At 30.9% G+C, this 26,143-nt stretch overlaps 1 protein-coding gene and 1 long non-coding RNA gene across 9 annotated transcripts in view; one reads left to right on the plus strand and one right to left on the minus strand.

Annotated features, from left to right (window-relative positions):
* Positions 1-21,010, plus strand: part of LOC118187631 (tight junction protein ZO-3-like) — a 369,809-nt gene extending 348,799 nt beyond the window's left edge. For 7 of the 8 annotated variants that reach the window (XM_085822530.1, XM_085822531.1, XM_085822532.1 and 4 more), the window contains 10 exons: positions 457-667; positions 1,211-1,308; positions 1,650-1,901; positions 2,076-2,102; positions 3,081-3,141; positions 5,580-5,720; positions 6,723-6,805; positions 13,041-13,255; positions 15,620-15,682; positions 19,815-21,010. In XM_085822530.1, coding sequence (XP_085678656.1) covers positions 457-667; positions 1,211-1,308; positions 1,650-1,901; positions 2,076-2,102; positions 3,081-3,141; positions 5,580-5,720; positions 6,723-6,805; positions 13,041-13,255; positions 15,620-15,682; positions 19,815-20,520 — 1,857 coding nt within the window. In that variant the 3' untranslated portion in view covers positions 20,521-21,010. The remainder of the gene's footprint in view (positions 1-456; positions 668-1,210; positions 1,309-1,649; positions 1,902-2,075; positions 2,103-3,080; positions 3,142-5,579; positions 5,721-6,722; positions 6,806-13,040; positions 13,256-15,619; positions 15,683-19,814) is intronic. The other variant, XM_085822533.1, reaches the window with a different exon arrangement.
* Positions 418-25,726, minus strand: LOC118187634 (uncharacterized). Its single transcript, XR_004757993.2, has 3 exons — positions 24,785-25,726; positions 24,377-24,516; positions 418-544 (listed from the first exon to the last, which is right to left on the minus strand). It is a non-coding gene; the product is annotated as an uncharacterized LOC118187634 (long non-coding RNA).
* Between the last annotated feature and the right edge of the window lie 417 nt (positions 25,727-26,143).

Consider the following 26,143-nt stretch of genomic DNA (forward strand, 5'->3'; position numbering starts at 1 on the left):
AAGGTTTCTAGAAAGCTGCATTACATATGGTATTCATTAATATTCCGTGAAACTAAGGACAAAATGTTTGATTTATTATTTTTATGTAAGCCAAGAATTGCATTATCAAATTATAAGTAGTTTAACTGTATGAATATAGATGATGATTTTTTTGTTTAGATACTTAAACCTAGTTACATGCATTAACCAACCTCCCTCAAATAGGATTTGTGACATTTTTGTAGATTTCTTGATAAAATTTTTTTAATATAAATTTTGATGTTTATTCTTTTTAGTTTACTGAGTATATTTAGCTTCTGCAGTGCGTTAATTTTGAATGTTTGTATGTGAGCTGTGATATGTATTATTCATTTATTTACATTTCACTATAAAAGTATACTATATTATAAGCTTTGTGAAAAAATAGTCATAAAAATGTTGAGTTCTTAAATTTTAATACAAAATTTTGTATCTTAGGGGAAACATGCAATACTGGACATCACTCCAAGTGCTGTGGACCGTTTGAACTATGCTCAGTTTTATCCCATAGTAATATTTATGAGAGCTGAAAATAAACATACAGTCAAAGAATTAAGATCACGTCTTGCAAAATCCAGTCATAAGAGCTCAAAGAAACTGTATGATCATGCAGTAAAATTAGAAAAATTGTGGTCTCATATATTTACAGGTAAATATTATAAACTTTGTAATTTAAGAATAAATCATTGTAAATTAGAGTTACTTATATAATTAAATTTTTTAAGGAAAAATATTAATATAAAAAAGAGAAATTATAAGCTTAATAAATGTGCTTGTATCAGAAATGAATATAGGAGTCAATGCAATAAATGCATTAGAATAATGCCTGCATTACTAAGTAAGCATTCATTGCTACAACTTCTATATGTCTGTTTTTAAATTGCAGTTGGTCTGCATTATTCATGTAATTTATATAATTATTTTAATATTTTAAATAAATTGTTAGAACAATTGTTTAGAAGAAGAGTGACTTTTGAACTAGTTTAAAATTTCTTTAAAGAAAGAAAATTCAAGAAAATTTTCTTTCTTTAAAGGACTTTATTCTAAATATACTCTTTATTCTTAGCCTGAATCATCTGTCAGATATTCAGTGTAGTTCATGAACTGTTTCCTTTTTTTATCTAATTATTATTTCACTTATATGTATTGTTTTATAGATTTTCTTTAATTACATGCATACTCCTTTTTTCAGCTACAATCACACTAACTAGTGCAGATATGTGGTATAAAAAATTACGAGAAACTATTGATAAACAACAACAACAATCTATATGGATTTCAGAATCAAAAGTAAGCTCTCTCTTATAGTTTAAATGCTATATTTTAATTCCTTATGGTTGAATTTTCTTTTTCTGATGGAAAGTCTTGGTTACATTGAATAAAAATATGTGATTGCAATTATATCTTCATGCAGAATCATATAATCCAACATTTAAATTATTAATATTACACAAACCAACAACAGTGCTGAAAAATAATTTTGAAGAAGAAAATGTAATTTGTGAACTAATTATATTTTTATTTGATTAGATATTTATCTAAACTACTTTTTTTTTCAATATTGCCTGCAGCTGTCAAATATACAAAATTGATTGATTGATCTAAGTGTAATAAAAATATTATACTTGTAGCCAGAGGAGGCAATATCCGATGATTTCTTGTTTCCCATGACTTCTCGACTTAGTTATGCTTCATCTCCTGAAAGTGATTTAGAGCTTGCAACAGACAGTCGACCGTCAGGGTTGCAAGAATTAGGACTACCTGGTAGTGACAGGCATATGGTCAAAGCATCCAGTGATCCAAGTATTGCTACGCAAGAAGAAATGTCTGGTCCTCCAGGTTACAATCAGCTTCCTGGCTACTCAAACTCTCGTTCTCGTCAGGTACCTTTCTTCTAATACTAATTCATTGAGGTATAGTTTGCTTGAATTAAAACTCATTTTTGAATTATATTTGCTATCTGATTTCACTATTTAGTTTTATTTATTTATTTATTTATTTGCATTATAAATTGTGTGTACTTTAAATTCTAAATGTTAATCTTTCCCCTTTTATAGCTGCCTTTTGAATTTCTACAGCAGCAAGTAAGTTACTATGTTTTTTGGTTTCAAAATAAATTATTTGTGACTACTTTCTAAAGTGAAGTTTCTCTATTTTGTTCAAATAATCAGAGTAAATATAAATTAGGTAATTTTTAATGCTATGTAATATATTTTTTATTTTTAGTTTAAAATTATTCACTTTCATAGAAAATTTATAATTTTTGTATTGTGGTTAAAATACGTAATAAATTTAAATGCGTACAAGCAATAGAAATGGTAGTAATTCTTTGAATCAAATTTGTGAGTTTTATTTTTTATTAGTTGTAGAATTTTTAAATATTTATTTTTCAAAATATTATGTATGAAGAAACTTAAAGTAAGTTTTATTGTATAAAGTGTTATTTAATTTGTTAATTTGTGTAAAGTAAGTTTAATTTTGTAAAGCCATTAATTTAAAGCCAGAACTTTATTTATAATAGCTTAATCATTTTGTATATTTGAAAACTGAACTTCTGAAAATGTTTTAAGCATTAATATGTTGCTTTTCCATAAAAGTTAAAAATGTGTAAATAATAATAATTTTGGAATTTGAATTTTTTATTGCAGCTAGTTTATTAAAGTATAAATTAGGCAGACATTTTATGGTTTTCTGTTCTAATATTACAAGTAATTTAGTTTTAATATAGTTTATCCATTATTTCATATTTTTTCTTTTTTCATTATTCTAAATTCTGCTTAATGCATCATTGATTAATTAACCATAAATATGTTAAAATTTTCTTTTACTATCAGAAATTTGTAATTAGATGCTGAAGAATGTTAGCCCTTCTGGGGGGGGGTATGGAGAAAAAATATTTGTATCCATTATCACTGTGTGAAGCTCCCTACAGTGCATATGTGCTATGTTTAAAAAAGTTTTCTTCTTTGTTTCAACATATAAAAAAGATTCTTTTTTAAGGTATTTTTATTCAGTTGAAATCTATTCTGCTGGTGCTTGATAAAATGTTTCTGTTTGTCTAGGATTCACTACCTCCAGGGTCTGATGCAAGAGATTCCATTAGTACCACTAAATACAATCCAGGTAAGTACATAAACTGCATTAAAATGAAATATTAGAGAAAAATATGTGGTTTGTCTACTATCATTTTTTGCTATGTTGGCAGTATATGCTATAAAGGCATATTTAATGCTTCTCATTTAGATCTTTCTTAAATTATTATTTTGTGCTATGTTACAATAATATCGAAACTGCATGAAAAGTCCTGAATACCTTAATATGTCTTTTATTTGTTTCCCCTTGAACTGTTTTGAATTTTCACATTAAGTATACTTCTCTGAATATGTAACATCAAATATACATATCTTACAATTCACAAAAACATTAAAAAATCAGGGCATTATAAAAACATAGACTGCACTGAATTTATTTGGATTGTTGAATGAAGAGATTACTAAAATGTACTTTTTTTGATAAATTTTGTCCAGTAAAAATATTTAAGAATGTTGGTTGAATGAAATAAAAGTAAGTTTTTTGTCCATGCTTTACTTTGCTGTACTTTTTATAATAATTATGTACATAAAATTGTTTACTACTGCTTGCTTTGATGTCCTTTGAAATTTTGCTATTGTAGTTAATACTCAAGTAAGCTCAGGATCAAGTGCTGAAATTATGTTGTGCAATAGTTTTCAATTAAGGAATGATTCATTTGTTGTCTAGCCTCTGAATATAACTTATTTTTATATCAATTTTAACATTTTTAAATATAAAACTTGAATTTAACATTTAAACCTGAATGATAGTTTGAGCTTAATTTCATTAAATATATAAAAACTTGCATTTAAATGTTAATGAATTAAACTTCAGCAATCAAGTCACATAACTTTTTATAGTAGTTTTTTTTTTTTTAAATGATATTAAAAGCTTCTGAAGATAGGTCACTGTATTAAGCTAATCAAACACATTTAAAAAAAAGTTTAAAGCATTGTCGTTAATAAATAGTAAATTTGTGTTTATACTTTCTCTTTAATTCTGTAGACAGATATAATCTCTTGTTTAGTTACATAGTTGAAGTCCTGTAACTGCTGTTTCGAGAATTCGAACTAACTTGTAAATCGAAATTTTCTTGTTTTCAGTAATTTATCTGTCACTTTCTTAACTATCGGTAGTGGTTTTTTCTGGATTTGGAACCATACTACAGATTTCGCCATTCATTACTTGATTGATGATTGAGAAGTATTGTCATCACAATGAAAAACTTCTTTTATATCATTATCATTTATTACTGCTTCTCTACATTTCTTTACAAAATCCGTTTATTGAAAAAATTTCACATTTGTTTTGCGATATCTGAAAAATTTTTAAAAGTGGCTATCATCATCAGATTTAGCTATCCTTCACTATATGGCTATGCATCATGAGCTTGGCGCCTAATGGCAAGTTGTTCCATTAACTTTTACATTGCTTCTATTGCGCACTGAGACTAAGCCTGAATTGTATTAATTTAGTTATTCATTATATGTATGTTTATTTCTTGCATGTGCTTAATGGTTATCAGAGTTCTGAATAAATAAATTTCCACAAATACTTTAGCCTTTCTGAAGACTGACGCTAGATATCTTACTGCCTGATGCAGTCTCTGTGGGTCCTAATTCTGCGACTCGGCATGGCCATACGAGCCCCGGGCTGGTTCTGGGTTTAGTGAATAATAAATCAGTTATTCTTAATTCAAATAGCCCTAACTGTAATCTTTGGGTCTATGAGTATCATCAACAAAATCTATTTTTAGCATATGGAAAGAAATTTTTGGTAAATTTTTCCTCGTCAACATTTTTTAGCGCATTTAACTTAAATCTGTAATCATCGCCAAGCGTAATGTCAACATACTTCTTTATTATTAAATTATTAACATAAAAAATTGTTTAGGCATCACTGCATGAGTCATTACTCAAGTTGTCATGTTTTGATAAACATGTGGTAATGAAAGGAAAGTATAATAAATAATGATTTGCGTGGTCCGCTTCAGATCAACGATGTATCTATGCAGAATGTTTTGCGTGAGATGTGTGCCAAGCAGATAACGCAGCAAAGGAGCCAAATTACTGATCGCACAAATTTATGCTAAAATGATTGTTTCTTCAATAGCAAGGTATTTTATTTAGTGTCGAAGTGAAATTAAGAATCAGAACTCTCCATATGTTTTATTATGCGCAGAGGGGGGGGGATCAAACGCACATGCATAAAGCCTACAAGGAAAAGGTTGTTGTTGGTTTGAGGTCCGAATTTTAGATCATTCCGGGTAATGGACTTTTGGATTTTGTACTGTATTAATTATTTATTCAAAACACATTTGAAGTTCCTTTTTATCAATCTTAAAAGTTAATGAAAAATTTATTTTATATTCTCATTTAATTTTATTCCATTATATTAGTTCAACATAATCTGATGCCATTTGTACACCAGTCTAAGAATTTATTATTAGTTAAATTTCTGTTATGTTAATGTGAAACCCTTATGCACAGGGGGTGAGACAATATCAAAGGCTCGTTCTCCTCTTCAGCCAGAACCACCACCACGAGTGGATCGAACTAGCAAGCCAACTCATTATAGAACTGCTCAAGAAAGATTGTTTGCGCGTGGCCGCCACTCACTTTTAATAGAAGGTATCCTTAACACCTTCACCTTTGTCTATGTTGCTGCTATGTCTTCAGATTTCTTAACATTTCTAAAGTTTATAATCTTATAACAAAAGCATGAAAATCTAGTTTTTAATTACTGTTCAAAAGTCACAAATATTTAAAAAAATTTATTATTGTATTGATTTCTCACTGCCTTATAAAAATCTACAGCCAAAAATTATGATCGTTTGTTTAATGTTATTAATAAAAACTAAATATTTTAGGATGGGATTTTAGGAGTAGATTTATTAAATTATAAGTGCAAACTAAATTTGTGATATAATTTTTAGAATTAAATCATGGAATCTTTTTTAAAAAATGACAAATTTTTCCTTGCTTTAAAGTTTTACTTATTTTATCTTCACTGATAATATGAACATTAATAAAATATTTGAATTTATCCATTATCATCTCCAAAAGTAAATAACTTGGTAAAAATCATTAGCAAATGGTTACTAACAATTTTTCTGCCAATTATAGTTAATTATTATAATTAATTAATTAAAATAATATTAATAAAATTAATATTATTTTAATGTTGGTTAAATCTGTTAATTGATTTGCTCTTTTAGATAGCATTCACATCAGACATTCTAAATTTAAACTCAAATTAATTATCACTATTTATTTAATTGAGATTAGTTTTGAGGATTGTATTTTTGAGGTCACCTGTAGTCAAAATAAAATTGAGTATTTAGTACTCAGCAAGTATAGATTACATATATTAATAGTAATTGTACAGAACATGTATACTTTTTTTTTTTTTTTTTTTAGTTCCTGTTTTACCCTGGGTGTGTTTTCACTTTTTTTTTCCCATCTTCCTAATACAAATTAAAAGAAATATGCTGCTTTTCTGTACTGTTGCGCTTCGCCATGGCTGTGGTGGTGGTTGCTTTTGGCTGCTGCTGGTTATTGCTTATTTATGCTCAAGTGTTATGGAATAACTTGCCCATATTTTAACCATTTTTTGTTTACTTCTTATTGTAGCTGGTCGTGATCAACGAGAGCCTCCAGATTACATTAATACTGGTGCTCAGCCACATTCACTAGAGAGACCTAATGGAAGACTGGTATGTTTGAAATTTTATTTACAGTAACTAAAATATATATATTTTTTTTTGTTTCATTTCTTTAAATCTGAGAGAATTATCTTTTAGATTGTTAATACTTTCATATTTAAGTTCAAATTATCCAAATGGATAACTTTTGATTCTTGATGTTTAATGATGTTTAAGGGAAATCTGCTACCACTTAATGTTTGATGATCAGCTGATAGGTTTAAAAAAATGTTTACTTTTACAAAGGTTAGGAAGAAATGTAGGACTTACCTAACTTTGTGCATCTCGGTAAACATTCTCTGTCTGTAAAATGTTATAGTTTGTAGTGCTGTAGGTTAACCTATAATGCACTCATGGCCTAATTAAGATAGTGTGAGAACTAAGGCACAGTATTCTTTCTTTCTGTAATGCTTGCTTTCCTTGCTTTCATAAGAAAAATCAGGATTATTACAGTATAGGGCCTCATAAAATCTGTGGTCTCGGGTCTGAGCCTTGTAGGTCTAGATAGTAAATAGGCCCTTTCAGTACTGCTGTTTATTAACCCTAGCTTCTCTGGGACAAAACAAAAAACATGTATTATTACCATATTTGCTCATGCTTCCCCACCTCCCACCTTTTTAGCGGAAAATTCTGAAAATTTTAAATATATTTGCGTTACTTTTCTCATATTCATAAATTTTAAAAAAGATTTGTCCACATTGTGATAGTTTTCATCTTATTAACTAATACAAACTCTTGCAGACTACCTGCGAATACACCAAACCTTTCTCTTGTAACTGTTGGACTTTATGCCAGCAAGAATTGACCAATCACAGTGAGGCAAACATGAACTGACATTCAGTCTACGATTTCACCGAGTCAGCTGTATATTCGCTTTCTTTAATTATTTATGGATGATTTTAGGCCTTCCAAACTAAAATATGTTATAAATGATTCAAAAAGACTGAGTCAAGGATTTTTCAATAGGATTCTTTTTAAAAACTGGTATAATTTAGTTAAAGAAAATATACGATAAAAGGAAAAGAAAATGCGTACATATCTTTTTAAAACAGAATTTATTTATGCATAGTTCTAGAAAATGAAAAGCAGTAACGGGAAAAAAATGTATAAATAAATAAATTAATACTTGGCATGCGGGCAACGTATTTTTACGTTTTTTGCAGTCTGTCACTGGAGCGCAGGTCACATAAAAATACGTATGGCATGCGGGCAACACATTTTTACATTTTTGTAGTCTGCCACTGGAGCATGGGTCACGTAAAAATGCGTATTTAGTAGATTTGTGGTGGATACCCAAATCTAGACATTATATGGATGTTGTTTGCGTTGCTTTGCATTTTTTCTTTCAACAAGTTACGATTGGTCGAGTTACTTGATCTTTTGTTGAGTTATTTCGTCTTCAATCGAATTCTTAGCTCCAGAACATACAAATTGTGTTTTGTCAATTTGAAGCTTCTTATTATTGATTAAATAAATTGATAAAATGAACCGTTGTGACAAAGATAGTGATGAAGAAATATGCACTGACAGATTATCAGACTTTTCGTATGATAGTGATTCTGAAAGTCAAGATATCAAAGAAAGTGACGATGATGAAATTATTCCACATTCTCGAGTGTTCGCCCAAAGAAGAATTTCTAGTAGTTCTGAAACAACTTCTGATGAAGAAGCAGATGAATGGTCATCGATTGACAATCCTCCAGACCTTGAAGAGTTTTTGGGTCATCCTGGGATAACTGACATGGCTAATATTCCTGAATCCACAGCTGATGCAGTAAAGTTATTTATAGGCGATGACTTTTTTGCTTAGTCGTGGAATCAAACAGGTGGTATTATCAAAATATGAATCAGTTCAAGATATCCCCCAAAAGCATGAAATGGAGAGATATTACGATTCCGGAGATGAAGAAATTTTTAGGGCTTATTATTTTCATGGGACAAGTTTGTAAAGATGCCCGAGATGATTATTGGTCAACTGATGTCTGCACAAGTACACTGTTTTTTTCAAAAACTATGTCAAGGGATAGATTTCGCTAAATATGGAAGGCTTGGCATTTCAATAACAATGAAGACATCATGGACGATTCTGATCGATTATTCAAAGTCAGGCCTATACTAAATTATTTTGTTGAAAAATTCAATAACATTTACATACTGAAACAACGAGTATCGTCAGGGCATAATACCTTGGAGAGGATGATTGTTTTTTAGAGTTTACAACGCTGGAAAAATTATAAAATACGGCATACTCATACGAATATTGTCTGAAAGTGACACTGGTTATATTTGCAATTTTGAAGTTTATGCAGCTTGAGGATTACATTTGATCGAAAGGATACTCACAGTAGTTTCGCCATATACTGATTATCTAAGGATATAATTCTAGCTTCTTTGAACCCTGCTATTATTGACGATGTTTTTACCGATTTCCATGCACTTTGCGACTTCTTCATAAGATGCTGTACGCATTTTACCGCTTTTAGTATACATATTCAATCCTTCACTCATCCAACACTCCCACCGCTTTTGGACTTCAGCTTAGAAGGATTTATTACCTGACAAATCTAACGGTTGTAAGATTTTTGTCAAACCACCAGGATTATTGCTTCGGTCGTAGACAATTTTTGACATTTGGTTTTCACTGACTCAAGTAAATGAGCACACATGGAATCCATTATCAATAACCCTTTTAGTTGGGAAAAAAGATCCCATACAACACTGCCAAACATTTTGTAGCCACTCATGCATGATTGTTTCGCTCATACAGCAGTTCTTGTTTGTACAAATAATTGGTCATTAGGAAAATCTCCCTTCGGGATAGTCTTTTGTTTAAAAATGATCATCGGCTTTAGCTTGTCACTGTTTGCGGCACAAGCTAACACACATGTAAATGACGTTCTTTCATGCCCTGTCGTAAGCACAGATACAGTTTTTGCACCAGTTTCATCAACAGTTCTGTTTGCAGGAGAGTCGAAAGATAACGGCGTTTCATCCATATTTATTATCTGTGACCAAAGATTTTTTTTTTTGTCAATAATATCTGTCACATATTTTAGAAAAGATGCCTTTTTGTCCTGCCAGTCCATTGGTAATTGTTGCCCGACTGTTGTTCTAGTACGCACAGAAATATTTTTTTTCTTTTCATAAATCTGCTATACCTCCTTTGAAATCATTTATGTTCATTCGTTTTGCTATAAATTTTGCTTGTAAGCGAATTTTTACAGTCGAAATTGCCATTCCCTTTCCTCGTTGTTCCTTTATCCAGTTTGCAAGGTCGTCCTCTAGATTCGGCCACCTTACAGTACCACTTCTTTTGGCTCGTTTCTGTTGTGGCATATTTTTAAGAAGTTCTTTTTCAGTTCTCCAACGTCAAATACATCTCTTGTCTACTTCAAACTCTCGAGCTGCTGCTCGATTTCCAATTTGTTCAGCACGTGAAATTACATTAAGCTTAAAACCAGCAATATAGCTTCTGTGCCGTTTAGGTGACATTTTCAAAAATTTTCTGCTCCCTTCTTACTTAAAAACTATCCAACAAGTACTTGTACACAAACTGATGGGATCTGTATCTGGCAGAATGCCAAGAAAAATCGATACATGCTGAAGGGGAAATACGTCAGAGTTCGTTATTGCGAGGCAGGTGGAGTCGTGTCCGCCTTTGAAAAAAATTGCAGAAAAGGCAGGGGTGGGGAGAGGATGAGTCCTGGAAGATTCATCGAATGGCAGAGGAGAGAGACTATTCAAACTGATGAGAATGTTGATTTGAAAGGGGGAAGAATGTTATTGTTCTGAGATCTCGTTTAGGCATGTAGGGTGAATAAGGCATGTAGGTCCGTTCAAGGGAAAGAATGTAAACAAAATAATGTTCACAAAAAGCAACTGAGTGGTCTTTTGTGTGGGAACAGCACCAGTCTATGCACAATGGCATACTGGTGACATCTGCAATGACATCCAAACTATGTACAATGACCATCATAGGAAATATTTTATTTTTAGTGCACCTGAACACCGCATGGGTAGAAACGCTGCACCAGCTGAAAATTTAAGTTTTAAACACCTAAACGCCGCGGCGTTTCTTCCGGAAATTACGGTAGATCAGGCCGATCAGTATTTGTCCTACTATAGTATTTTGCGTAAAACAGTGAAGTGGACAAAGCGCTTAGTTATGTATATGATGAATTGTGCATTTTTCAATGCATATGTAGTATACAATTTGACAAAGACGCAAAAAATAAAATACAAGAAATTTTTGCACAACATCGCACGACATTGGGTTACTGATGAACTACCTGAAATCAGCACTGAAGAACCAGAGCAAATGATATCAAAACGCGACCCTCCTGGAAGATTGTGCATGGATATGCGCAAACACGTATTGGAGAAAATTGTTGGTGCCAGGAAGAAGAAAAATCCACAGAGACAATGTCGCGTGTGCGCAGTCAAAAAAGTGCGAAGTGAAACGTGTTTCATATGTAGCTTCTGCCGTGTTCCTCTTCATAGAGGAAAATGCTTTGAATGGTACCATACTGTAAAGAACTATTAACGTGTTATCAGTTCTATTTGTACTTGTTATGAAAAAATATTTTTTAATACATTGTAAAATTTTAAAAATCATTTATTTTTGTGATTTTGTAATTTTTAAAAAAAATTTTTTTTTGTTTAATACTCATACAGTATATATTTAAGTGTAAAATAAGAAAAGTTTCTTTCATAAAAACGAAGTAGTTTTCGATTTACTGCGATTTTCCTGAATAACCATACTTCCACGCGATTCACGAAAAAACGCTCTGCTGCACTCGTAAGTTCGCGGTGAAGTATAACCGCATGCCAAGTGTTAATAGTTTAGTTTATGAACATGCTGTGTGACTCCCTGCATACAGTAATTCTAAATTTTTCATTACACTGTTTTGATTTTAGCTTATACTCTATCAGTGCTTATGAATTATTGGAATTATTAGAGAATGGCACTATTAGATGCAATTTTATGGTAATAATATCTCGGTTTTAATTTAGATTGCTCAAGGGCAAAACAAGAATAAGATATGTTATCTGATCTTATCTGTATAAAATGTAAATACATTTTTTATTAAACTATTTATGTGGTTGTTACAAGTATATTGAAGTGTTAATTTACCTACTGTACAAAGTCTTTAATCCGGACTCGTCGGGACTTCGGCTATTCCGGATTATAGATCATAAATTCAAATCTGGTAAGATGGCATGAAGAAATTATAAAATTAAAAATATGAAACCATAATTTATGAAATAAAGAGCAATTATGATCAAAAGGGTATCAAAATTTACAAAAAAAAAAGCTTAATATTTATTTGTTTACTTTATTAAACATTTCTTTCAATGCAAGTTGTTTAAGTTGCTTCGTTTTATGTGCTCTTTAATTCTATAAACAGACATAATTTCCTGTTCAGTTACAAAGTTCCGCTGTTCAAGTCCTGTAATTGTGCCGAGAATACCGACTAACTTGTCAATCGAAATTTTTTCGTTTTCACTAACCTCTCTGTCACTTTCTAAAAATAATAAGCCGGATCCAATTAGAAGATTAAGGAACAACGCAATCTACAATATTAACTGAAATAGATTAGATAATTTTAGTCTAGCTTATACCGTTCGTTATACATTAAATGCGTATGCGTAATTACGCATGCGCGGAAAGTTTGTAGCTTTGAGGTCCGGATTATAGATCATTCTGGATTATGGATGTCCGGATTATAAAGACTTTGTACTGTATAAGAATAAAACTCAATGAATAAATGCTCATTATGTAATTATGATTTTATGAGAAGAAATACAGTGCCATGAATATGAAAATTTTGCTATAAACTTAAAAATGAGAAGTTTTTTCCCATCTCCTAGAGTTAATGAAAGCATTTTTGGCAAGGAAAATAAAAGTTTTTGTTTGTTTTGTTTAATAAGGACTGATTTTTTATATCTTTAAAAATAGCAAACTAATTTTTTTTAACCTGCTGGTTTCTTAAATTTAACTACAACATTCAGTGATCATTACTGCATGGGCAGTTTTTATTTTAACAAGTTTTTTCAACATTAACTGAGCTTATCTTGATTACAATGAATGAACTAACAAATTAAGAAAATTTGGTTTGCTGCTTAAGATATTGCCTTTATTTTTGTCTTTTATTAGACATTTTATATTTGGATTCATATATAAGATTCTTTTTTGTTATTATTATTATTTATTTTTGCATGAATAACAATGCTTATTTCCTTTCAGGGAGCATTTGATAGCTCATCATATAGTAGTGACTCATATAATCAGTATTCATCAAATCCTAGTGATAAAAACAGAGGGGATCCATACCCTGCATCAGGTGTGAATAATCGTTCATCTCATGATCCTTATCGATATACCAGAAGTACTGCTCAACCACCACCACCAAAATCAGTAAATATGGAACGTGGAAGAGTTCCTCCTCCTAATAAGTATAGGTAAATTATACTTCCAGAATATTATTTAGCATTCCTATGGATAAGTCATAATGTTAACATTATTATTACTGCTTTAAATATAAATTTTGTGTATTTTTTATATCTTATGTAATGTTTATAAGAATTAAGATTTCATGTTATTCATTTTAGTTTAAATGTCAATATATTTCCATCATGGTATGTGTCGAAATGAGCTCTTAGATTGACAGATTGTATCTTATAGTAAGAAATTTATTTCGGCCACAAAACTTTTGAGTTTAATAGCATCATTATATGTCATTATCAGCTACACACAAAAAATGTTGTTTTGAAATATTTCATGAGTAAACCATCTATTTTTATATCAAAAATGATGTATAGAAAACTAAATTTCAAAGTTCCAAGTAATCCAGATGACTAAATTTACAATTTATATAGTAGGCATTAAAATATCATTAAAAATTTTATATCATTTCATCTTGTTTATAACAAATAATGCTTTATCATGAAGCAAAAATGTATAATTTGTATAACCAAAATGTGAATTCTATAATATTGCAATCAGTAATAAATATAAGTAGAAAAAAATCTTTTTAAAATTGGTAACTAATTAAGTGTACTATTAAATGTGCTTTAGTTACGAATAATTTTTCACATATTTTGTGTATTGTTGGAAGATTGTTTTCAAAACTGATAACTTTGTACAGTCAAAAGTCGTTAATCTGGACTCGTTGGGACTTCGGCGATTCCGGATTATCGATTTTTCTGGATTATAGGTCATCAGTTTAAATTTTGTAAGATGGCATGCAGAAATTCTAAAATTAAAAATATGAAACCGTAATTTATGAAATAAAGAACAATTATGATCTAAAGGGTATCAAAATTTACAAAAAAAAAGCTTAATATTTATTTGTTTACTTTATTAAACATTTCTTTCAATGTAAGTTGTTTAAGTTGCTTCGTTTTATGTGATAATACTTTCTCTCTAATTCTATAAACAGACATAATTTCTTGTTCAGTTACAAAGTTCCACTGTTCAAGTCCCGTAACTGCTGTGCCGAGAATACCGACTAACTTGTCAATCGAAATTTTTTCGTTTTCACTAACCTCTCTGTCACCTTCTTCATATCTTTATCCATTTTTTGCAGCAATTCCACTTTTTGTTTGATGGATATTGAAACATACTTTCGTTTTGTAGATCCTTTGGGAGCTTCAGCATCGGAAATTCTATTTGACATAATCGAAAGTTCAAGTTTACTTTTATAACATTGCTCTTACAGTCTGCAAAAAATAATAAGCCGCATCCAATTCGAAGATTAAGAAACAACGCAATCATCAACATTAACTGAAATAGATAATCTTAGCTTATACCGTCCGTTATACATTAAACGCGCACGCGAAAACGCAAATGCGCAGTCGTCGCGCACGTGTAAACGCCTATGTGCATGTGTCAACGCGGCGCATGCGCAGAAAGTTTTTAGCTTTGAAGTCCGGATTATGGGTGTCCGAATTAACGACTTTTGACTGGATATGTTGAATATTGGTTTTTCTTTTGAGCACTCCTGGATATGATGTACTATGTTCTGACAGTGAAAAAGAGTTGTTCAGAAATTATTTGCTTATCTAACTATGCATGTTTTATATAAGTATGACTTGACATGGTTACATGGGAACTTGCAAGTATTATTTATATTATTCTTTCCCGAGAGCAAAGTATTATCTTTCCTTTGAACTTTGCAAACATAGTAGTGTATAGTTAATGCTGAATGCATCAGAAGGTTTTTTTTTTTTTTTTTTTAAGGCAGAATAAAAATTAAGTAAAAATTAGGCTTCTTAACAACTGCCATAAATGAAAGAAAGATTTAAAAAAATGGTTTTAGAAGACAGATGGAGACAAATATAAGACATTGCTTCATAAATTAATTTTTTATTTAAAACAGTCTATAATATTAATTTTCAAGCCCATCTGTGGTAAATGCTAAAAAGTGTTTAGTTTACTCAAAGAACATCAGTTCTCAGCTTCTTCATTAGTTCAAGGAAAAATAACACAAAGTTCAATGTATGGGGAAAATATCATGCCTGGATAAATGGAACATCTTTCATTACTATACGAAGAAGTTTGTCTTTTTCATAATGCTGCATTATCATGGATCTGATCTCAAACCCAAGAATGTTACCTTTATTGTCAACATGGAATACATATTCTGTATGAATGCACATTTAAATTGAACTTTTAACTATTAATTGTACTCAAATAAATGTTCTATACTAATGTTGTGCAATATGAAATGCCTTTGTCTCTATCTTATTATCTTCAAAATTTTTAAAAATATTTAATGTAATCATTTTAATATTAAAAATATTAACATTTAAATTTTTTTCTAGGCATCCTGAAGAACGACCAACTCCCCCATCTCCGCCGCCTAAGCCAGCAAATTATCAGCAGAGGTGAGCATTGACAGAAATCTATTCATCTGGATTTTTATCATTAAAATTTAACACTAGAACAGCAGAGTTGGGTCAGGTTGACCTGAACCGGTGTTTGTCACCATGCAAAACGTATTAATTGAAAAAAAAAAAAAAAAAATTCCTTTTATGACTTTTAGTAATTTAAGGTAAACAGTAACTTACCGAATCTGAAAATAAGTAACATAAATATATTTCTAATTATTAACACTTATACCTAGAACGCCAGGCATGTAAATTTGACTCTTAAGAAATGTTTATGCCTAAATGACAAAAAACAGAGGCATTTTCTTGGAAGTAACAGTAAAGAAGATCTGCCACATCCTCGAATTCTTCAAATAGACTACACCAGGAGGGGAATAGTGTAGGTTTTGAGTCAAAGTCATAATGTTTGGTTCCAAATGTGAACTGTGTTTGAATGCAGTGGAATATTTTGAAAGATTTTTTGAAGTAGCTTTTATTCTATATTTAGTATAAGAATAGATAATATGTCACGAAACCATTCAGGACTGTTCAACACTTTTCAGGACACTTTGGGATATTTACAACAATTATCTGAAATTGATTCAGATTATGATGATAATGATGACAATGTTTTGATTTTGCATAATGAGGATGAATAACTCAGTTAATGATGAAAATTCAAATTCAGATGAAGAAACTTAAAGTGATGATGGCTCTGGTAGTGCCCTAACAAACGCTGGATCTTCTCATCGCAATAATAATTTATTGGATAAAAAATAAAAATAAACAATTTTAAGAAAAGATGCGAGTGCTCAAGGAAATCTGAAAAAGAAATCAGTAGTAACATTCAAAGTAGGAAACAGTGAAGATGGGACAGTTTGGAATGTCGTACATTAGGAACAAATGATAAAGGAAGAAAATCAAAGTAAAATATTTTGAAAAAAGTTGGGGGCCCAACACCACATGTTAAACGCAGTGTTATAGACGACAGTCTGTTAAGTGCCTGGAGACTTTTCATAGATGAATGGATAATGAAGCATATAAAGAAATGCCCCGAAAATGAAGTTCATCGACAGATTCATGAAAATGAATGGAATATAACAATAGAAGAAATGGACGCTTTTATAGCAATTTTATATGCACGTGGTATATATTGTGCAAAAGGATTTGAACTGGATAGCTTGCGGTCAATGAACTGTTGATCTCTGTTTTTCTGAAATACAATGTCAAGAGACAAATTTCATGAAATAATGAGATTCTTATGCTTATAAATATAAAATCAATGAGATCAAATTGTCTCGAGACAGACAAATTTGCCCTTATTTCTGATATTTGGAATCATTTCATTGAAAATTGCCAGACTAGCTATATACCAGGTCTTAATATAACTGTAGAGGAACAGTTATTTCCTATAAAAGCTACGTGTAGGTTTACTCAATACATGCCAAACAAACCAGATAACTTTGGAATAAAGTTCTGGTTAGCTGCAGACGTTGACTCAAAATATCTAATAAATAGATTCCCGTACCTTAGAAAAGATAACCAAAGTCCATCCAATGTTTCTCTTTCTCAATATGTAGTACTGCGATTAGAAAGTCCATATCAAAACAAAGGTAGAAATGTCACTACAGATAACTTTTTCACAACAATTAAGCTTGGAGGCATTGAAATCCAAAAAACACCAGCCTTGTATGAAATATAAAACACTCAAGAAGAGAAATACCAGCCTGTAAAAATGTCAAAATCCGCATTGCATGAGACTATGTTACTAACACATAAAGACATCAATTAACTGTTTATCAAGGGAAAAAAGATAAAAACGTATTTGTTTTTGTTGCTAAGTAGTCTTCATTCAACTGCAGAAATTATAGATAGTTCCAAAAAATTACCCAATACAATTGCTTACTGCAATGCAACTAAATTCAGTGTGGTCATGATTGACCAAATGGGCAAGGAAGTACACTGTCAACTCTGCTTTACGTGGGTGGCCCGTGCAGGCTTTTTATAATATTTTGGACCTTGGTGCTATTAATGCCTGGGTTTTATGCAAAGCCATATCTGAAAAAATTATTAGTAGACCACAATTCATTCAAGACTTAGTTGAAGAACTGAGAGAAAAGTTTGTTTAATTCTGGCCAAAAGAGTCCGAAGTTCAAAAGTGAAAATGCCACAGTTCAAAATGTGAAGATAAAACCGAAGATATTTGTTCAAAACGAAAAGCACTCATTTGTGGTAAATGTACAAAACTTATTACTAAATTTTGTGCACAATGCATGCAATAAATTGGATTTTTAAAAATCTATAAAACTAGTAAGTAACTAGTAAAATTTTTATTTTTACTGTACAGTTATGTCTAAACTTATTTAAATGCTATACTTAGTTTTTCTATCAAAATTAGGAAAAATGTGTTTTAGTTTGTTTAAAAGACACATTATATTATACTTAATGAAATTTTAAATGATATGATTTTCTAAAAATTTAGGTGATTTCCATTGATTTATGTAAAATATTTAATGTAAATTCTGAGAAATATTAATTGTCACATAAAAATAAAATGTTTTATTTAACCAAAGTAATCACTTGCTCATATTTTTAAGTGTTTTCTATCTAGGGTCAAAATGACCCACACCGTGATTCTAGGTATAATGAAAGTCGTGCGCTTCTAGTGTTAAAATAAAATGTTAATTTGTAATTACAGAAGAAAATATGCATAGCATTATATGCCTGCAATTTAGGACTTGGATTTGCATGAATTCATCAAATTTAAGGTTTTATACATAGCTATACATAGCTTTAAACATCAAATATGAAAATTAAATCTTAAAAAAATGTGCCACAAGTTAACTTATTTATCATTCACTGTTAATGAAGGCTGATTGCAAAGGGCTTCCAGATGCACATATTTGGATGGAAGACTACATTATTCAGAATTTGATGGTTCTAGGTACTGATGTTTTTTTCACAGAGGAAAATACATATATACATGCAGATTTTTCATTAATAAATTCCTTTAAAAATAATGCAGTGCGATAATATTTGAGGGCAACAATTTGAAAAGTGATTTGCCATGTATAGTGGATGATGCAAAATCCTCTTTTGAGACTAATAGCCCATTTGGCCATATCCAAAGTAGTTTCAAAATCCTGTTCATTGATTGATGCGTTGTGGGTATTTAAATTCCACAGTATCTTAAAAATAACACAGTGCTGAAATAATATGAGAAAGGTTACTCCCTTTGATTACTTAGTATATAGCTAACTTAGAATTAATTTCTCACAACAAAAAGAATAATCCTTTTTTTAACATTATTAAGTAGGTTACATAATTAATTGTAAAAGTAACTTTCATTATACTCAAAGTTTACTTCACTAATTACTGATGAATCTAAAGGGGGACTAAAAAGTCTGTGGGCTAGCTAAAACAAAAATAGGATTGAAATTTTAAACTGATGAGTACAGAGTAGACTTTTAACTCATACTGTATGCATATAAAATAGAACTATGCATCATAAATTTATTTTCCATATATTGTGTTTTGAGAAAAATTCATGTTGATATTCAGTTGTCGCTGTATGTGTCATAACTTTATTTTCTATATATTGTGTTTTGAGAAAGAATTCATGTGGATATTCAGTTGTTGCTGTAATATTCAAATCTTCTTACACCTGATTTTTTCCTCCTCACTGTAAAGGTAAACAGAGCTCATCCAAAAATCTATCCCAAATATATTTCACAACATATTTATCATTCATATTTCAATTAAAGTTCATATTAAGCAGATAGTAATGTAGACTATTTTTTGATTAGAAAAATATTTCTAGTTTTTAGTGCACTTTTTATATGAATAATTTGTGTCTCATTTGTATTGAACTGATTTTGTTTTAGATCAAATATGTATATATATATATATATTATTGATCCTTTAAATATAACTGTGGACTGTAGATTTTGAGTTTTGAAAACTAAACTGCATGTAATATTACAGAAAAAATTGCTTCACACAGATGATGATGTAAATTTTCTAAAATAATTTATAGTTAATTGTTGTTAGTTAATGCCACTAAAAATATGTATTTCTGTTATGCTTAACAAATAGTTATTTAATAACATTCATATTTGTATCTAAAATTTTTGTCTTGATCGTTTATCAGGATGACCGATGGTCGACCTGTACCACCACCAAAACCTGGCCATTATCAGTCTAGACCATGGCGTCCAGAAGAAGACGTACCACCACCTCATGGAAATATGCGGCCTCCTCAACATGACTTTTCTTCACCAAATCACCGCACATCTGAAGTTATGCCTCCACCATATACTCCAAACCAACGAAGTCGTAATAGTTTGGACTTCATGGGTTCTCCACCGTATTATACACCAAGAAGTTATCCGCCAAATGATATGCTTGTATTACCTCCAAAACACTCCCCACCACCTCCTGTACCTGATGATCAGCATGATGGCTATAGAAATCCACCACTTGGGTCACCAAGTCGTAGACATTATAAATCAGATGATAATGGTGGATTTGATTCTGGAAGGGGTAGTAGTTTGGACAGAAATTATGATGTAAGATCTTACACAAAAGCAATGGGCAATCCACCATCTTGGCCTGCAGTGCATATGAATGGTGGTGGACCATATCATAATGTGCCTTACAGAGGACCACCAAGAAGAGATCCTATATATCCACCTCCATATGACCATCACTCTTCTCCTCCACAACCACCTCCATCAAGTCTAATAGATTTATCCAATAGGGAAAATAGAGGAAGTGCATTTGAATTGTATAAAAAACCAGACTCACGTTCATCTATGGGACTTCAACCATTGACTAGTGCAGATAGACCAAAATGAATAGATTAGATAAAAATAATGAATTTTATTTTTTCATATAAGGGATGAAATTTCTTAATGGACTTTTGTGCATTTGAAATTTCCCCTTTTGCTGATATTCATACTGTACAGAAACAGCTAGAAATATGTAAATAAGACATGAAATACAGACCAGCTATGTTAGTGTACATATTAATCATGATCTTTCACAAAAACTGAATGAAATAAATGTTTCAGTGCACACTGTGTTGATTCATGTGTAATAAAAGCATGTTTTTAAAATCAAAATCTTTAAATGTTGATAATGAATGATTTATTTTGTAATTTTTGATAGTTTTAAAATTCATAATTTTAGCTATTTGTCTAAAATTATATAAGAATATTAGCAGTGATATTGTAGGCCATGTATATTTGATGATGCTTTTGTACACAAAATTTGTTATGCTTAAGGAATTATTTATTATGTAATATTTTTATACATTTTAAAATAAAAAATATGACTTTTATTATATCTTCTTGTATTACTTTTGAAAAAAATACATGAGTATTTGTAGCTTAATACATGGGGTATTGTTCTGAAACTTTTTAGGTATGCCTTTATAATGCTTTTGCAAATTTTTACAAGTTGTCCAAGTTTTTATGTAAAAATATGAATTAAAATCCTCTATAATTAATATTAATTCATTATGCAGATTAGAGAATCATAGTTATAAACTCCTTTAAGACATTAATTAATTTATTTTAAAATTTATTCCTAAAAGATATATTTAAATTATTTACCAGAAAATATTTGTATATAATGCTTGATCTCTCATTAAATAAAAAAATTGACTTTTAATAACTTTATTAGTCAAGTTCAATATTTACTTTAGATCTGAAGAGCTTTCTATGTGAAATATAAATTATTCTAAATTTAAATTATATTTTTGCATGTAAATAATGAACATTTACATTTTGACATATGGCTGTTTAAATTTTAAAGGAAACTTTATCCAAAAATAAAACCAGTCTTCCAAAAATAAACATAAATGTTTGTCATTGAGTAAACTGCATTTGTTAATCAAGTTCTTATAATTTAATAATAAATAAATCTTTTGCTCAACAATATACATTTTATCAAAGTTACTCATAATATGTATATACTACTAAATTTATTAGGAGATAATATAATCAATATTCCTTTAGTAAATAATATATACACACACATGTACACTGCTTAAAAAAAAGGGGGACAGTTCTGTATCTCCCGTTCCACTGGGCCGATTGACGAAATCCAAATTGCGTTTTTCATGTCTCGAAAGCGCGATTTAAAATATATATTAGATTTTAGATACATCTTTGTTCTAATATAGGTATTTTGGCACCAAATCGGACTTTTTCAGAAATAACATACCGATTTTTTTTTTCTATATTTCAATTGTACGACTTAAACTATGCCTAAATATCAAATTTTGTAAAATTTGGTGCGAAATTACGGAGAAATTCAAAAATTTATCTTGCCGCATTTTTTTTTCAGTTTGCCTCAAAAATAATTCACTTGGCGAACTTCTTAATATATCACAAACTTGTTTCCTTTTCCTTCCATCGTGCAGGAGCGGAAAAAAAGTCACACCTTTCGTACCTTTTTACATTGTGCAGGAGCGGAAAAAAATTCACATCGTTCCTATTTTCAAATAATTTTAACAAAGTGCCTAAGACACATTTGATGTTATTATCGCTTTCAACAAATATGAAAAATTTCAAAACCCACCAATATATAAATTCACGTATATCTTCGGAAATTTTGAATAAAAAACTCTAATTTTTTGCAGGTATGCTTAGAAATATATCTACTTTAAGACGGTAAAATTTTTATAGATTATAATTTAAATTTTTTTTTTCAAAAAATTTACAAAAATGATTTAAAAACAAAAATTTTAAAAATAAATTATACAAAATGGACAAATGTTATTTGGAAGGAACCTGAATTTCGAAAAGTAAAAGGAAGAATCAAATAAGTTTAATAAAAAAGAGGTAGTGACGAATGTATACTAAATTAACATTGAGGAGCTAAAGTTTTGAGGGCCAATTTTTTAAAAACTACTCATGCGATTTTTACAAAACTTGGCAGTTTGTCATAATTTGAGTTGTAGAATTGAAATATGGAAAAAAAAGTGGGCATGTCATTTCAGAAAAGTCCGATTTTGTGTCAAAATACCTATATTAGAACAATGCTATATATAAATCTAATACATATCCTAAGTTGCACTTAGGACGAGAGATATAGAACTGTTCTTTTTTTTCCCCACAGTGTACATACATACAGACAGACATAGAGAGACAGAGAGATTGTTTGAGATCTAAATAAAATATTTTATAAATTTTAGTCAACAAGCAGTAATTTTATCTTTGAAATGCAGTTGCATTTTCAAATAGGAACCATACTTCAACACACTTCGTTAATAGTTTTATTTCGTAATTGATATTATGTATATAATAATTAAATGTGTCAAACTGTCTGCTGTCCTCTAAGTGTAATAACAAACATTATGACAAATAATTCAGGTTTTTGCGAATTACCGTAATGGCTTAATTGTTTTTAGAGCAGATAATAGTGATTGGAACAGCACAGTTAGTCATTCAAAAAATATACACTTTGTTTTTTCCTCTTAATTTTATTTCAGACAGTTTTTCCCTCTAGTCCTATGTAGTCTTGTCTCACAAGATTTGCTGCTCCTTGTAGATTGTTGCTTTTTTGTCAGTCCTAAGATACCTTGAAGGAACTTCTTTCAAGGAGGAAAGACAGAGATCACACTTAGTTTCTTTTGGAATGGGGAAATTTTTGAGTTCTGGTGAACTTGCATATGGATCTTATGGCGGATGAGGTAAAACATCTCACTATACATGGCTAGTAGATCTGTCACAACCTTTCAACATATGGATATGTATTAATGTTTAAAATGATCATTCATAAGCAAACCAGGTGGTTTTTATGCTTCACAACCATTCGCAGTAATATGCAGCAGTCAAATTTTTATACTGAAATCTACTATCTTTGTCATCAAATCTTCATTTCAATATAATCACATCAAACAGCAAAACATCCATCAGGCATAAACATTTTTTCCCACAAAAGCTTTATTAAAATACAGTATAGTGATGTTGGTGAATAGTTATAGACTGAGATATTTCTTCACATGTTAACATGCGATTGCTTGATGATCTTCCTTTCTAGTCTATTACAAGTATTACTCTTCTTATGTCTATTGATATTTCTGGCCTTCCTGGCTTTCAATCACTTTTTACATCTGACTTGTTCTTCACGAAAGTGAAAAAACTGTTACCTGTTAACCAGAATTTTTACTTGCAATACACTGTCAAATTCTATTACAAGTATTACTCTTCTTATGTCTATTGATATTTCTGGCCTTCCTGGCTTTCAATCACTTTTTACATCTAACTTGTTCTTCACGAAAGTGGAAAAACTGTTACCTGTTAACCACAATTTTTACTTGCAATACGCTGTCAAATTCCGCAGGAGTTTAGTTATGTAAACTGTCACTTTTAAAATGAAATCTTTGATTTTCTTCAGTCACAGTACTCCAAGTGTTCGAGGGTTTCCCACCCCTCTTCCCCTACCACTAAGTTCACGAGAGAACTTTCGGCTCGCCGCATATTTTAAAGTGCTCCCATGCCGCAAGGACACTATACATTTACAAACATTCATGCCTTTTCCGGGATTCGAACCTGGGCCCTTCGGGTACCGCAGTAGACTTCCCTAACTACTGTACCGTCTGGATGACCCCTGCACTTATACCTAAACTAACCTAACCTACATAAGGAAAATCACGAAAACTTCAAAAAACTAGTACGTTTGCAGGGATTAGAACCGACTTACCAAGCCTACCCGTGTTCAGATTTTACCTCTCGGCTGTTGGTGGGCACTTTTCATGGGCGTATCCTCCAGTCGAAAATAAAACATACTGCATCGACGATTGTGGCCGCTTCTGAGATGACGCAGTTTTTGGAAAGCATAACCTAAAAAAAAAAAAAAAAAAAAAAAAAAAAAAAACTGCAATTAGTTAAATGCAACTAGAGCCTAGAAGTAAAAATTTATAAAGAGTGAGACGTTTCTGCCCCTCATCAATTCACGATAATAAAAAACTACGGGTAAGAGGCAGTTTTTTTATGCGAAATTCAGGTTAAGCAGATCCTGTACGTTAAACAGAAGGAAGTGGAAAAAATCAATAATATCCCATTGTTTGAACCACAACTTTTAGTTTCTTAGACCAAAATAATTGCTCACAGCATTTCGTCCCTTAACTTAGATTTCTGAGGAGCTGTCGAAAGTTTCCTTCACAGCCATCTTACGACTGGCGCAGCTTCTACTGTGTTCTTGTTGGAAGATTGAAAAAATTTATTCCGAGTATCACCGCTTCGACGCACCCTTCGACGAAGCACTTCAACTTTCACGGGAAGTACTGCAACTTCTACCATGTTCACCGCAACCTCCTCATTTTGTTAAAGCTGGTCTAAATTATTAAAAAACTGCAGTCAATGACATTTTCCTGTTTATTTTTGCTTATTTTTACTCAGAATTTCTTTATTTGTTTCCTATTATAGTGAGCAAAGTACTTCGCCCCCCCCCAAAGTATTTTCACTGCCACAAGTATTATTAAAATGTAATTTAATGAAAGTGTAATTTAATGACTGCATGAAAAGGAAACGTTTCAAAACACCATGTTTTAGTTTGGAGTAATTATATAGATTTAGTAACTCAGAGTAATTTAGTTGTCAGTAAACTCCTTCAGATTAATAACTTGGGCTTTATTTGCAATCAATTATTGCTCGTGGTGTAAGTGTGATTAGCACCTTCATCTGGCAGCTGCAAGATCCATGGTTCGAACCCAGGCCAGGGCACAGCTGATTTCTCAGTTTTACTATGTCTGAAAAAACAGAAAAATATATCTTTGGCGCCAGAACTAAAATATGCTGGATGATAATTTGTCACCAACTGGATTTTACTGGTTGGGTTTTGCGCTTCTTTCCAGTCGTATTTCAAAGCGGAGGCAAATATAAGGAATTATTGTATTTCTATTTCTGTACTATCATGGCGCAGGTGGGAGCACATCCATCTAGCATCGGAATATCCGTGGTTTCGAATCCGGGGAAGAGCATAGTTGATTTTTTGCGTTCTTGGCTCCGAAATGTCTAATGGCCGCTACATATTGACTGAGACGATTACTGGAGGAGTTAAAGCATCAAGAATTAGCATAAATTTAACGCTGATTTTTGTTGCTTTAACTCCTCCAATAATCAATATTTAGCGGGTTATTTTAAGTCAAATAAGATGATAAATCCTAAGATATGCCTGTCCCCATATTTTCTTAAAGTGAATCGCAAATTTTCACTAATAATACAATTTGGGAACCATGAAGATAAGCAATAATCTACATCCTACGTAAAGAAAATTGATAAAAATAAGAAAGAGGTAGCATTCCTTAAAGAACATGAAAGGAGACCGATATGAGTTGAGTGAAAAAGATTGATAAATTGTTCCCATTTGGACAGAATCAGATTTAAGTGCTCTCGTAAAAAGGAAATACGTATACGTCAATAGGAAAATTTACGTGTTGCCGGTTAGAAAATATTATCTCCTTTCGTG

Source organism: Stegodyphus dumicola, chromosome 8, assembly GCF_044657685.1.
Source record: "Stegodyphus dumicola isolate Sdum_Otavi_A_Nest chromosome 8, ASM4465768v1".
NCBI lineage: Eukaryota > Metazoa > Arthropoda > Arachnida > Araneae > Eresidae > Stegodyphus > Stegodyphus dumicola.